General features: G+C 38.7%; 1 protein-coding gene across 15 annotated transcripts in view; it reads left to right on the top strand.

Moving 5' to 3' along the window:
- MLLT10 (MLLT10 histone lysine methyltransferase DOT1L cofactor) overlaps positions 1-16,057 on the top strand; it is a 254,453-nt gene that overhangs the window by 139,766 nt on the left and 98,630 nt on the right. For all 15 annotated transcript variants that reach the window (XM_036023436.1, XM_036023475.1, XM_036023459.1 and 12 more), the window contains one exon: positions 15,750-15,845. In XM_036023436.1, coding sequence (XP_035879329.1) covers positions 15,750-15,845 — 96 coding nt within the window. The remainder of the gene's footprint in view (positions 1-15,749; positions 15,846-16,057) is intronic.

Below are 16,057 nucleotides of genomic sequence, written 5' to 3'. Positions count from 1 at the left end.
AGTACAGTGGAATGGGAAACATTTAGAGGTGGATAGAAATGTGAATGCAGAGTATGAGATGGGCCAAGCTATATGTACATTTGATTCAAATAAATGAAATTATTAATATTTTAAAAGCTTATAAAACATTTCCTATATTTTTTTAATCCTCTTTCAGGATATGTTTGGTTTTTAGGGGGAGAAGAAGGTAGGGAGAGTGAGAGAGAGAAACATTGATGTGAGAGGGAAACATTGCTCTGTTATCTCCTCATACACCCCCCAACTGGGGATCGAACCTGTAACCTAGGTATGTGTCCTGGTCGGGAATCAAACCTGCAACCTTTTGGTGCACAGATGACGCTCCAACCAACTGAGCAACCTGGCCAGGGTGAGGAGATTGTGTTGATATAAAGAAGATATTGGAAGAGTTGTCAGATAGACTTAAGTGGTGAGGCTTTGCTTGGACTGAGGTATTGGCATATTAGACACAATGTTTGAATCATGTTTTACCCCTTGCCTCCAAACAGGCTTTGAGGTTTTTTTCCTTTTAAACATTACACTGTTTGCTCTAATTATTCTGGCAAGTAATGATCGATCCTCTTTTATTTTTTTTCTTTCCTTAATTCCATCTCAATTGAAATCTAGCACTTACTTAGTTTTGACTTTATAATGAAGTCAAACTTCCTTTGTCTTGTATGAATTACTACACAGTATCTCTTCCCTTGGATATCTTTTACATGGTTTTCTTATGTTTTTCATTTCACTTTTATATTACTAGTTGTCATTAATATATCCCAGGCTCTACCATGTCTCATAATTTATCCCTATCTTTTGTACTTAACTCTTCTTCCCATGATGCTTACTTAGTATGGTTTCTTGAATGCAGTGATGCCATGTGAAATGCTTACCTTTTTTTTTTTTTAAACAAACCCAGAGCTTTAAGTGTAAAGATAATGGAACAGGGGTAGTATTGTCCCAACTTTTGAGTAAATAAGAACTGATATGGGAGAAATTCTAATTTTAGTTGCATTGAACACAATGTAGGAGTTACATATACATTTATAGGCAGATAAGCATATGAAACTGAAGCACAAGATGTTAATGGAGTAAAAGGACTTTGCTGAAGTCACGAAAAGGGATAGTATCTGGTGAGGCATTGAGAAGGGATGGTAAGGACTTTTATCCCTGGAGGTGAAAAAGCTTTAGAATTAAATATTGAAAATGGATGTACTTATCAATCAGGCAGAGAGAAATTAGCGTGAGCATTAATAATCAGTTATTATTAATTAGCTGATGTAAAGATCAAGTAGAGTGTCAAAGTGAATCACTTAGAGCCTCTAATACCTGAGAAGTTAAACAAGATGCCCAGCCTCCTTTTTGATGTTGGGGGTCTGAAGAAAGGGATTGGACATTGTAAATGCACTCACATAATTCCAAGAAACTTTACTTGTTGAGCAGGTCTCTGAATTTTATTGTTTTTTTTCAGGCAGCCCTCTGAATAACATCAGTATAAGAGCTGTTAACACTCATGCTACTAACTTACTAACCAATTGTGAAAGCATAGCAATCAGATGGAGACCCCTGTACTAAATTCTGACATGCCTATTGTTGACAAATAGGAAGGAATTTAGGTTTTCTTGGGGAAGCACTACAAACTTAGTATGAGTGGTATGGTAAAGGAGTCATTAGCAGTGTCCAAGACCACCAACTAAGGACCATCAGTCTGTGTAACAGATTTAGTCTGTAATAGCTGTAGCTATAACAGCACTAAACTCAGTTAACAATAATTCATTATAAGCCTCCAGCTTCTTTCTGTTAACCTTTTTTCACTGGACTGGCAGGGCTTTTGTGTTGAGACACTGCACTTCTTACTGTCCATGGTATATTAGGTTTTTAATCAAGGCTATAGTTTCCTTTTGTCCTTCTATAATTCTGTTCTATTTCTGTTTGACCACAAAGAAAGGGAAAGTGATTTGGGAGCAACTTGCATGTGCCATTAGCATTTCCTGATTGGGAGAATATTGTTTGGTGCTGAACAGAATGGGTAATGATAAGTATATAACACAAGGGTTCAGATCTTTTCTGTAAAGAATCAGAAAATAAGTATTGTAGTCTTTGCAGACTTCCTATAGTCTCCGTTACATATTCTTCCTTTTTTTTTTAACTACTTTTTAAAAGACACAAAAATGGTTGCCAGCTTGGGTACTATAGTTTGCTGACTCCCAATACATCAATTCCTGCTATACCTTGAGATGTATAAGTGGTAAGAAAAATATAGCTAGTTGCTGAAAAGCCCAACCTACAAAGTCATGCTAGCTTCCTTACCCCACTGTTAATCTCTCCTCCTCATCTTGGTGCCTTTTTCTTCTTTGGATACAAGTAGGATAGGGATCTGGGTATCTCTGTGTGACAGAGCCTTAAAAATTTGTGTCTCTCCTTTCTCTCCAAATTCCCCAGAATACTTGGACAGGTATATATGACTATTAATTGACTCCTCCCTGAAGATAGGGAAATCTCATCTTCATCTCCATTCATTTTTCCTCTTAAAGCAACTGAGGTTGCCTTAAAGGGTGGGGAGGTTAAGGAAGAGTGAGAGATTGTGGGAGTGCAGAATGGTTCCACACCATTAAATATGCCTTTGTATTAACTTTCAATTTGGAAGAATATGATGACTGCTTGTGGTGGATCAACCAAATAAAATTTCCATGTTTTCAGCACCCACAGTGCTCTATATTGTGGTGTACTCATGGATGAAACCAATTATTTCAACCTTGGGAACCCCTTGACTCAGCAGCCAGTTTGCACACTCTGCTTGACTAAATCTTGGCTCACACTTCAGGGACATGTTTTGGAGAGCTCTTCAGAATCTGTGGTATATGCTACCCCACTATTAAGATAGTGTCTCAAGTTTTCACCTAGTTTCAATAGGGTGCTAGTTCCATGAGGGCTGGGAGAATTTTTCAGCATGGCATTGTCAATTGCAGGGGTTTATCTAGATTTCCCATTTGCCAGAGGACCATCATCATCACACTGTAAATGTTTAGTTAGTATTGTAAACCCAATCTGGGCATTAACAGCCTAAATCCTGGGCAAGGTCTCAACTATAATTTCCTGTAGGGGTTGGTTTGTCTTTGGGAAAAGTCCCTAATAGGACCATAGCTGCCTTATGATACACCAAGACTCACTGTAAAAAAACTTCTACTGAGATCTTTTACTATCATCTCCAAGTGTATTTAAAGTTGGCAGGGTAAACTGCAGGAGGTGTTGAGCTGTAAGATAGTCCAACTTTTGCTGTCTTCATTCACATGCTATGCCCCACCTCCTCATCTCCAAGCAAACCAATCAGAGTTCTTAAGATTTGCCTGATTTATGTTCATAGCTGTTGCTTGCCAGTATCCCTCTTTAATGTTTAGTATAGATGAGTATCTCTGTAATTTTTCTGAAAAGGTTTGTAACCTTCTGTTCACTGAGGATGAATCCTAGTATTAGTTATTATTATAGTAGGGTGGGACTGAAACCGACTGCCAGGTTGGTGGGGAAGTCCTACCTGGAGGAGGTTTAGCAACCACTGGAATATCATTTGGGCAACGCTCTGAATGTACAGTAAGTCCTTACTTAATGGTGTCAGTAGGTTTTGTGACTTTAAGTGAAAGGACATATAACGAAACCAGTTTTACTGTAGGCTAATTGATATAAACAAATTAAGTTCTTAGGGCATTTCATAAACATTATAATGAAACACCATTGAACTGAACCACATTATTCAAGGACGTACTGTATTTCCCAGTACTTAGTCTGCTATCTCCTCCTCAATTCCTCGTCACTTTCAGGCAGTAAACTGGAGGACCATCTACTGTCTAATCAACCATAAGATATGCCCACTATATTTGTTACCCATTCCCATAGACGTTTCTGAAATCCCATTAACTGGCTTGTGAGACCCTTATCTTCCCTTTCACAGAAGGCCATGTGACTAACAACATCACATTCTCATGACCAAACTGTTAAGAACTATGAAAGAAGTGTATGATCCTACCCTACTTATATGATAATGAGTTAGGAGACAGGAGAACTCTGCATTTCCCCAAGACCCAGTTTCCATAGGGTAATGCAGAGAGGGCCAGATAATATCTGCTCATAGAGTCTATTGCATTGCAGTAAAGGAACCATGAGCTTAGGGCACCTGAATCTTTTGTAATGTACAGTAAGCATGGCTACCCTTTGCTCTTAAGACAGATACTTTGATAGTCCAGAGCAATGGGCAAATCATTGCCTCACTTGAAAGACATGCAGAAATAGTAGACACATAAAATTGTCTCTCAATATATAACAATTATCAAATTATGTTTGGTTTAATACAATGTTTATTTTTTTATTCATAATTAAGTCCAAAATGCTGGTTTGTTTGGGGTTTTTTTGGTTAAAAGTTTTGAGCACTGCTTTGATCATTTCCATGTTATCAGGAAAAAAATGTGATATTTCCCCCCAATTTCTGTACTTTATTCATAATTATAATTTTATTATTTTATTTTGCTCTGCTTAGTCACTTGCCTGTTATAGGACAAGATATAAACATAGGGTATATTTTCTTTTGTTTTAATAATTTTTAAAAATTATAGTTGGTGTACAGTATTATATTAGTTTTAGGTATACTACCCAGTGGTGAGACATTTATATAACTTGTGAAGTAATCACCCTATAAATCTAGTACCTGTCTGACACCATACATTGTTATTACTATACTATCGACCATATTCCCTACCCTTTCCTTTACATCCCCATGATTATTCTGTAACTACCAAGTTGTACTTTTTTCTCTAGCTGTGAGTCTTTTTCTATTTTGTTTGTTAACCTCAATTTGTACTTAATCCCCTCACATCTTTCTCATTCCCCCCTCCCATCTGGCAACTGTCAGAATGTTCTCTGTATCTACGAGTCTGTTTCTGTTCTGCTTGTTTATTTGGTTTAGATTCCACATATAAGTGAATGCAGATGGCATTTGTCTTTTTCTGTCTGACTTATTTGACACATCATAATGCCCTCTAGGTCTATCCATGTTGTTGCAGATGGCAAGATTTTGTTCTTTTTTATGGCCAAGTCATTCCAATGTATATGTGCACCACTTTTTATTTATTCATCTATTAATGGGCACTTTGGTTGCTTCCTTGTCTTGGCTATTGTAAATAATGCTGCAGTGAACATATACATGTATATGTCTTTTTGATTTAGTGATGTCTTTTTGGTTTTTTTCAGATAAATAACTAGAAGTGGAATTGCTAGGTCCTCCTTTGTTTCTTTTTTTATAGTCTTTGCAAAACAGATGTGCTTGATTGACAGCTTTCTTCCAAGCTGTAAATCAGGAACTTGGGTCTCTTTCATCTTGTGACTTAGCCTTCTTTAGTGTTCCTTTTCTAGTGTTGCTTTATGGCTGCCATGCTCGTTTGTATTAATCAGTGGAAGAGGAAGGAGTATGGACACCAAATAGGGTTATTAGGAACCAGGCCTAGAGGTGACACACATTTTTCTTTCATATTGCATTTGGCTAGAATCCAGTTAAGTGGCCACATGTAAGTGCAAGGGAAATGGGAAATGTCTAGTTATATCTTGAGGAAGAAAAATAAATAGGTTTGTTGAACAGCTGGCATCTCTACTTCATTTTAGTCCATTCTTTGTCCTTAAGCTATGTGTAATTGTTAAAAAAATTCAAAAAGGCAGGATTTTTTGAAAAGTGCAAGTTAATTTTTATTTTTTACTTTTATTTTTAGTTCTCACATGAGATGATGTGTGTTGATTTTTGGAGAGAGAGGAAGGTGGTTGAGAGAGAGAGACAGAGACAGAGACAGGGACAGACATCAATGTGAGAGAGATACATGGATTGGTTGCTTCCCATACATGCCCCAGCTGGGAATCAAACCTGCAACCTAGGCATGTACCCTGACTGGGAATCAACCTGCAATGGTTTTGGTGTATGGAATGATGCTCCAACCAATTTAGCCACCCAGCCAGGGCTAAAATGCAACTTAATTTTTTTAAAAAACCCACTCCAGAATCTACCATCACAAAGTAGTCATCATTACTACTAAGTAAACATTCCAGATCCTTTTTTTATACAGAGATAAAAAGGATGGTTTGATCAATAAAAATTATCTTGTTAAAATTATCTTGTTAATTTTTTTAAAATATCATGATCAGATTTACTTGGCTATACAGAAGAAAAAGAAAGTGATGTAAGATAGTATTATTGAACTTTGAATACAATTTCCTTATTACAAGAGATAATATTTCCTTAAATATACCTTTAAATTGAATAAGATTATTAGACAAAATACTGAGAGGTAAGACTGTCTTTCCAGTTAATTTTTTAAAAAATATTTTATTCATTTATTTTTAGAGAGAGGGGAAGGGAGGGAGGAAGAGAGGGAGAGAAACATCAATTAGTTGCCTGAAACATCACTTAATACCACCCCCAGGCCCACAGCCCAGGAATGTACCCTGACTGGGAATCCATCAGGCCGCAGATGCCCAACCTACTGAACCACACTGGTCAAGATATGTCTTTCCAGTTTACACGTTCTAGCTGTTACAGAGTATTGCTAAAGCAGTAGGCACAGTTAACTCTTTTGAATAAGTTCAGAGGCTACATTTTTCTAATATTGACCAGTTCAGCAATGGTAAGGCACATTTTTTTTTCCATGAGTCTTTTGGCTTTTTTAGGCACGGTTGCTAGCTCACTATATTCATTCCAAGGGTTATGGCCTATGCTTAATCATCTATTGGCAGGAAGGGAGTACCATTTTAAGAGAGAAAACAGAAAAATTTCCTTTCTCTTTTGTTATCCTGATCTAAATCTATCCCAGATCTAAAACAGTCAGTGACTAAAGAGAATAGATTTATTTTAATTGACTTAGATACACTCACATTCACCCAGGCTAGAGTGTGGGGCCACTTGTATGAGGATATGAGAGAGTGATTAGCTAAAGAAAACCAAGGACTTTGTCCATAAGGAAGGGGTTTGTGAGTAATTACTTTTTGGTGACAAACTATTATGTTTTGACGACATGCTTCAAAATCTATATTGAGCTTTTGCTATGAAAGGGTAATAGTCTTCTCATGCTGCTCTCATACCTTGCCATCCCATTTGTTTGTTTTCAAAGACATTCATATTTTTCAGGTTTGTGACAATATCTTGTGTAAACATAATCCTCAGAGTTAATTAGGTATTTGTTCTGTATTTAAATTTGTTAGATGGTCACTGTCATTGCCAGTCCTTTACTACATCTTCAGTAAATTCTTCATATCATCTCTTAAAAGTGGCTCAGTGTTATTGTCAAGTAACTTTTTTCAAGAGTAAGTTCTTTGGACCTGTATTCTCTGAGTTTTTGTTCATAATGAGAAATGTTTCATTCTTGCCTTAATTTTCCAACTATGTCTTGGCTGTATATAATATTATTGGCTTACTTTTCCCCCCCTAAGAATTTAAACAATGGTCTTGGAATATTACTATGGAGAGGACTAAAGACAGTGCTCCCCTCCCTCCCTGCCACCTTACACAGACATTTTCCCTTTTGCATTCTATTAAGTGTAATTCCAATTAAGTCTTGCTCTTATACATTTATAACAGTATTTTGCAGAATGAGTTTTTTCAGTTCTTATTTTGTGGCCTTCTACAAAGTTTGACTACATCTTCTGTTCCCCATTCATTAAATTTGCTACTTTGGGGACATAAGTTATCCTAATGTTTGATTATCTTTGTTTTCTGTAGTTCCTCCAGTTGCTTTAATGTCTGCTTAAAGCAGCCATTAGCCAAAGATGTAGGTCCTTGCTGTGATTATTTTATGCCTGCCTTTTAGCAGTATTTTGATTTTTAACAATGTCTGTTTTTTCCTTGCTGTTTCTATTAATTCTGTTTTAGACTTTAAATTACTTTGGTTCTGCATTTCCTGGGGGATTTTTAAAAAACTTTTTTCTGTTTAATATCTTGTTCTTGAGCTTTGTTTGGACTTATGTTCAAATTAAGTTTTATTCAGCATGGGTAGTTTTGAGAGATATCTCTATGCTAGTTTGAGATTTAAAAAATTTTTAATATATTTTATTGATTATGCTATTACAGTTGTCCCATTGCCCCCCCTTCATTCCCCTCCACCCTGCACACCCTCTCCTACCCACATTCCCCCCTTTAGTTCATGTACATGTGTCGTAAGTTCTTTAGCTTCTACATTTCCCATACTATTCTTGCCCTCCCCCTGTCTATTTTCTACCTACCATCTATACTACTTATTCTCCGTACCTTTTTCCCCACTTTTCTCCTCTCACTCCTCTGTTGCTAACCATCCATGTGATCTCCCTTTCTGTGCTTCTGTTCCTGTTCTAGTTGTTTGCTTAGATTATTTTTGTTTTTGTTTTAGGTGTGGTTGTTAATAATTGTGAGTTTGCTGTCATTTTACTATACATGTTTTTTATCTTCTTTTTCTTAGATAAGTCCCTTTAACATTTCATATAATAAAGGCTTGGTGATGATGAACTTCTTTAACTTGAACTTGTCTGAGAAGCACTTTATCTGCCCTTCCATGCTAAATGAAAGCCTTGCTGGATAGAGCAATCTGGGATGTAGGTCTTTGCCTTTCATAACTTGGAATACTTCTTTCCGGCCCCTTCTTGCCTGCAAGTTCTCTTTTGAGAAATCAGCTGACAGTCTGTCTGATGGGAACTCCTTTGTAGGTAACTGTCTCCTTTTCTCTTGCTGCTTTTAAGATTCTCTCCTTATGTTTAATCTTGGGTAATGTAATTGTGATGTGCCTTAGTGTGTTCTTCCTTGAGCCCAACTTCTTTGGGACTCTTTGAGCTTCCTGGACTTCCTGGAAGTCTATTTCCTTTGCCAGACTGGGGAAGTTCTCTCTTATTATTTGTTCAGATAACTTTTCCACTTGTTGCTCTTCCACTCCTCCTTCTGGTACCCCTGTAATTCGGATGTTGGAATGTTTAAAGATGTCCTGGAGGTTCTTAAGCCACTCCTCATTTTTTTGAATTCTTATTTCTTCATTCTTCTCTGTTTGATTGTTTCTTTCTTCCTTCTGGGCCACTCCATTGATTTGAGTCCCAGTTTTCTTCCCATCACTATTGGTTCCCTGTGCATTTGCCTTTATTTCACTTACCATAACATTCATTTTTTCATCTAATTCGCAGCTAAATTCAACTAATTCTGTGAGCATCCTGATCACCAGTGCTTTGAACTGTGCATCTGATAGGTTGACTATCTCTTCGTTGCTTTGCTGTATTTGCTGTGGAGCTCTGATCTGTTCTTTCATTTGGGCTTATTTATTTATTTATTTATTTATTTATTTATTGTCTAGTCGAGCCTGTTACATATGAGGGGCAGAGCCTTACGTGTTCACCAGGGTGGGGCAACCCAGTCACTGGGTTGTGACACTGTATGTGGGGGCAGGGTTGGAGAGGGAACAGTGGTGCCTACTCCACTCTGTTGGACTTCAGTCCCTTCCACCGCTTCCCCCAAGCAAATTGGGCCTTTCTGGTGCTAATTCCTGTCCCTGTGGGTGGGCTTGTGCACGTTCTAGGACCCCATGGGTCTCTCCAGTGAACTCTCTTGTGAGGCTGGGAGTCTTTCCCTGAGCCTCAATCCCCACAGGTGTTTTCAATCAGTTCCCGGAGGCTCTGTTTCATGGCTCTGGGATCCTGGGTTGCACGCAGTGCCTCACTTCACAATCTTGACCTTGCTGGATCTGCTGGTTGTGACTCTGCGCCTAGGGTCTGCCAGCTGTTACCTGCATGCCCAGGGTCTGCCCGCTGCTGTCTTGTGTGCCTGTGATGCCTTATGCGCCGGGGTCCCACCGCTCTTTGTGCCTTGACCCCTCTCTGCCTGGCTGCCTGATTCCGCCCCTCCTACCTGTCTGGATGAACCTATTTTAACTCCTTGGTTGTCGGACTACCATACAATTCAGTTTCCTGTCAGTTCTAGTTGTTATTCTGTTTCTAAATTGTTGTTGTCCCTATCTTGGTTGTTGGAGGAGGCACAATGTGTCTACCTATTCCTCCATCTTGACCGGAAGTTCTAGTTTGAGATTTTTGTTTATCTTATGTATCTTATGCTTTTTATATAGTTTATTCTGGGGGAGTAGTCTCTTTGCCATGCAACTTTTTGTCATCTTGCTCATGCTTGGAAGGCTCTTTTTAGACATTTACTGTACTGTAATTTAGCTAATTTCCTGACTAAACCTGTGTGTGTGTGGGAAACTTTGCTCTTAAGGTTTTTTTTGGTTGATCTAATAATCAAATAGATACGAGACAAATTAGCAAGAAAAAATGACCAAGTTTAATACATACATATGTATGGCAATGACTTCTACATGAGAGAGTCATAGACTTCACATGAATGGAGGCACAGAGATACAAAAGGGACACATGGGTGTATAAGACATTTTGAGTCAGGGATGAGGTAAGGTGTCTTACCTTGTCTTTTAGATAGGTAAAAAGAGGTTATCTCTGACAATCGCCTATTAGGGACAAGGCCTCTAATTCAAGGTCTTCTTGGTGGTTAAGGGAGGGGCAGAAGCTTCTCTTGAGCCAGAGGCTAAAGTTGCCTTTAGGTCAGAACAGTCCATGTACCAGAGAGGCACATCCTGGGATGACTCCTTCTGAATCCCCACACCTGCCTTTTTCCTTTCTGATTTTGCACTTTAGAAGAAATAGAAGTCTTCCCTTTCTTAAATTTAAGACTTTTAAAATGTTTTCTTCCAGCTTCTTAGAGTATTTTAATTTTTTAAGTCTTTTTTTAAAAGTTTATTTATTTAGTTTTAGAGAGAGGGGAAGGGAGGGAGGAAGAGAGAGAGAGAGAAACATCAATGTGTGGTTGCCTCACATGGCCCCCCACTGGGGACCTATCCTGCAACCCAGGCATGTGCTCTGACTGGGAATCGAACTGGCGACCGTTTGGTTCACAGCTTGCGCTCAATCCAGTGAGCTACACCACCCAGGGCAGATTATTTTAATTTTTAAGTAACTCTTTTAAATAATCCACCTAGATTTTATTTTTGTATAAGGTACTTTTCCCAAATTACTAACCAGTTTTTCTAGTACCATTATTAAGCAATTTCAGTCTTTCTGTGTGGATTTGGAATCCCTTCTTTATCACGTACTAAATATTTATATTAAATTGAGCCTTTTCCTGGAATTTCCTTTTGTTCGTTGATTTATTAAAATCAGTCAGTGTCTTCAGTGAATATCATTATACTACTTCGATTAATATTTTACAGGCCAGTAATACATATATAATTTATTCATTCTGTTTCCCTGAACATTTACAATCCTCATTTCCAGTTACATTTCTTTACTTCCTTTTTAAAAAAAGGTTTTAGAGAGAGGGGAAGGGAGAAAGAAGGAGAGAAACATAAGTGTGTGGTTGCTTCTCCTGTACCCCCTACTGGGAACCTGGCCTGCAACCCAGGCATGTACCTTGACTGGGAATTATACAGAAACCCTTTGGTTTGCAGGCCGGCACTCAATCCACTGGGCCACACCAGCCAGGGCTCAAGATATGTTTCTTGATGTATCACTTAGGACCAGAATTTTGTATTATTTGATGATGAGTTCCATATATTTACATTCTCATACATATATGTGTGCATACTTTACCTTTTACTTTCTAAATTTTCCAAGTTTTTAGAGTTTGTTTACCTTGGTAATAGGGGTCATTCACTATTAAATTATCCCAGCTCTTGTACTCTTTCAGAATAAAGCCCAGTATGAGAAGTAGAATAAGCAAAAAGATAGAAAAGGATCCTTTATTATTTTTATTGGAGAAAAATATTATACAACTAATAGACCAGGATCATTTGAACCTTATCCTTGTAAATTAGATTGTATAATTTATTTTGGTATATACAAAAAAAACCCCCTAATGTATGTTAGTTTTGTTACAGAATGGACCTATAATTGAGGATATACCACTACTACTGAATGAACCCCCCTTCTCCCGGGTTCCCCTGTACTAGGTTCACCTTGCCCGCCACCAGGAAAATACAGTTCTCAATGTCAGGTATTGGTGCAAAGGAAAGGAATTATTTAGTCAAGAGTTATACAGACTTAGAGCAATGACTTAATTTCTTTGTTAGTATCCTAAAGTCCCTTAAAACACCCACAAACACACATAGTCCTTCCTTGCCCCCGTTGCCTAGTGCAGAGTACCATATCAGGAAAAGAAATAGAAGTCTGTGGTTCAGGTAGCCCCCAGTTCTTCCCAGTAATGTGTGCTCGACTGTCAGAACTCCTGGGTTTCCAGCACAATCAGCTGTGTTGCAGGGATCTCCAGGTCTTAATCCAAACCTGAGTGGCACCTTCTCATGGCTCACCGGCAAGAGTCCCTTCACCCTTTTCCTTCCCACAGCATCTCTCCTGCATTCTTCCAAACTGCTGAGAGAGAGGTTTGCATCACTGTTACATCTTGCTTTTCAAATTCCTAAGCTGCGTAGCAAAGGGAGACCCAAAGCCATGTGGTTCTCCCCTGCCAAAGCTGCGTGGTTCTTCTTGTAATGGCTGCTGCTCCTGGGTTTAAATCCTAGCACCAGTCTTCCTCTGCAGCCCCATTACACCTCCCACAGTCAGCTATACCTGCTAGCATTCCCGTATTTTTCTAGCTTTTCTGGGTTGCCATAGTAAGTCCTGGCAGGTGTGGCCCCTTGGTATGTAAGCTCATCTGTAAGCTCTCATGCAGGTGCTGTAACGAGGGGGAGTTGCCTCTCAGTTACACCCTGGGTGGGAGTCACTCCCATCCCCCTACCTCAAAGCATAGCCACAGCTATTTAACATATCTGTGAAACCAGTCAAAAGTTATAGGTATGTTAAATGACTGTTCTAGAGGTTATTTGCAAAACTCTTGATATGCAAAATAACTCAATGATCCTGCTGTCTGTGTCCCATTCTGTAGTTCAGACCTGTAGGAGTGAGGGCATCCTGTATTTTTAATATTTCTTGGACACCCTGAGTTCTGGATCCCATTACAAATCCCTCTTGGGCAGGGGGGTGGGCCCTGGCTGCACCCTGTTAAACCTTTAATTTTTACTTTAACTCCCATGACCCAGTTCCCAGTTGTGAATTCTAGTCTTGTTTTGCTTACCTACCGTTGCTTGATAAACCACCTCACAACTTTCAGTGACCTGAGGTCAGGGCCCAGCAGGAACAATTATTCTTTCTTCCACACAGTATCTGCTAGACTTATTCATTCAGCTGGGTGGTCCTGGATCATCGTACTCACGTGTCTGGGCCTAGATGTGGTACTGGCTGTAGGCTGGGGTACTGCAGCTTTATCTTTTTAATTGGCCTGTTGTTACAGAAGGTGGGGGCAGGGAGGCGGGGAGGAGGGCAATATGCTATTACTGAAAGGAACCCTCTAGGTTCGTTATGTCCGCCGCCTTATAGGAAAGACATCTTTCAATGCCAGAGACTCGTGAAAAGGAAAGGAAATGTTTGTTTAATGCTGTCCAGACTTGGTAAGTGGTAACCTAATGTCTTCATCAAAATCCCAAAGTCCCTTAAAATACCCACAAACACACACAGTCCATCCTTCCCCCTTTACCCAGTCTGGGGTACCATATCTGAGGAAAAGAAATAGAAGTCCATGGCTCAGGCAGCCCTCAGTTCTTTCCAGTAATCCGTCTCAGCTGGTAGGCCTCCCTTGGTTCCTGGCACCATCAGCTGTGTCACCGGGATCTCTGCTAAAGCTGGGTGGTGATTCCCCCTTCTAAAGCTGGGGGGGTTCCCCACTCTGGCAAAGCTGCATGACTCTCCTTTCTATTGCCAATCTGAGAGGTCCTCTCTGCACAATGGCCATGGGAGTCCCCACTCTGGCAAAGCTGTGTGGTTCTCCCTTTCTATTGCCACAGCGCCACAGCGCCACAGCTGCATGGTTCTCACTCCACAATGGCTGCGAGGATGGGGGGCGGGTCACCACTCTGCCAAAGCCGAGTGGCGGTTCTCTGCTAAAGCCGCATGGTGATTCTCTCTCACAGGGCTGCAGGAGTCCCCACTCTGCTAAATACCGAGTGGTCTTCCCTGCGCTATGGAACCAGTCTTCTCCAAGCTCCCACACAGGCACTGTAACTCGGGGGACCTGCTCCCCAGTTAAGTCTTGGTGGGGAATTTACTTCCATCCCCCTGGCTCAGAGCGCAGCTACAGGTATTTAACATATCTATGTAACCAGTTAAAGGTTATAGATATGTTAAATGACCATGCCAGAGGTTAGCTGCAAAGCTTGTTGCTAAGCATGGAGCTCTCAATGGCCCTGCTCCATTTGTCCCTTCCCCCAGCTCACACCTGTGGGGGAAGGGGTGAGGACATCTTATATGTCTTTGTAATATTTCCTGATCACCCTGAGTTCTGGGCCCCATTCCAAATCCCTATTTGGCGCCCCCCTCTTGGCTGCACCCTGTAACACTGTCAGGAGAGTGTAAATCAATTCTTTACATGGTCACTGGGATCCAAGGGAGCAAAAATGGAAGCCATGCAAGACTTCTTAAAGCTCTGGGCTCCTGAACTTGCACAGCATCACTTCTGCTACATCCTCTTGGCTAAAGCAAGTCTCAAGGCTAACCCAACTTCATGGGAGAGGAGAAGAGGACATCCTATGATGGGAGGAGCAGTGACATCCTAGTACAAAGAAATGGAGGCATGATTCCTTGTGATCATTATTATGATTTGTTACAATTAAAAATAACTTGAGAGTAAGAAAGTTTCTTTTAAAACACTGACTAAAAACTGCTGTGGTGTTTTATATTCTCTGTTCCTGAAGTATTAACATTGCAGTCTAGGAATATCTTATGTAATTACACCAGAAATTAAAGGGAAAAAGTGGCAGTATTTGGGTATTATAATAAAACATCTATCTTTAATATCATGCTTTTTGTTTTGTTGGTATGTAATCTCTTTTAGGACAGGGCCAGTGATATTAACCTTTCATTCTTTGAACAGATGTTTTAAGTGCTCTGAATGGTTAGTTTTAAGTACTGTGAGAAATAAGTTGAATTAGCTCTTTAAATAGTAGTAAACTTCACACCCCCAATACAGATTCTTAGCTACTGATTTTAACAGTTGAGAACAATTTAGTTAAAATTTTCTAACATTGAAGTTGGGCTCCTGTACATAATTAATTTCTTATTTATTTGAAATTTTTCTTAAATTCATTTAATCAGTTTTAAGACTTCATAATAAAGCAGCATGCCATAACTTTAATTTTGTTAGTGTTAACTAAATCACCTATTTTCTGAATAAACCTAGGAGAATTTTTTTCCTGGTATCTACTTTATGGGCCATAGGATTTAATGCATGTTGATGGAGAATCTGAAACTATTTTGAAAGTGCATGTCAAAGTGCTATGTAAATTTTAAATTTCCATTTACAAAATGCACACAAAAGTATTGTTTTTAATGAGAAAAAATATATAGTTTTCCAGATATAAGTGTAGCAAATAATTATAGGCTTTAGTTTTTTATTTATTATTTTATGTTGTTTGAGGGATAAGGAGGCTGAAGTCACTTTAAAATAACTTATACTAGAATTATATATTTATATTATAGCATTATTATATAATAGAATGCATTATATATAATATCCAGCATTATATAATAATACTATAATATAAATATATAACTAGTATTTATAATTGAAATATGACTGTGGTACTAAACACAGTTAAAATATTATCTTTAGGGTGTGTACATATGTGTTATGATTTAAATTGGATTTTACTTGTATTCATTTTTAGAAATACAAAGAAAAGGACAAACACAAGCAAAAACACAAGAAGCAGCCAGAACCATCACCTGCATTGGTTCCTTCCTTGACTGTAACTACAGAAAAAGTAAGTTTTAAATACCATTATTGTTTTATTGTATTATACACACAGTTATTTTAGTCTTTTTGCTTACAATATATTGTAAATATCTTTGTAAATGTGTCATTACATTTTTTTATCCTGCCTTTATTTTTTATTTATTTATTTATTTGTTTTAGACAGTTACCATGATTTACTAGTAAATTATTATTAGTAGACATTAAGGTTGTTTCTCAATT

Source organism: Phyllostomus discolor, chromosome 1 (assembly GCF_004126475.2).
Source record: "Phyllostomus discolor isolate MPI-MPIP mPhyDis1 chromosome 1, mPhyDis1.pri.v3, whole genome shotgun sequence".
NCBI lineage: Eukaryota > Metazoa > Chordata > Mammalia > Chiroptera > Phyllostomidae > Phyllostomus > Phyllostomus discolor.
Note: the sequence above shows the minus strand (reverse complement) of the source record. Positions and strands in the feature narration are given on the sequence as shown.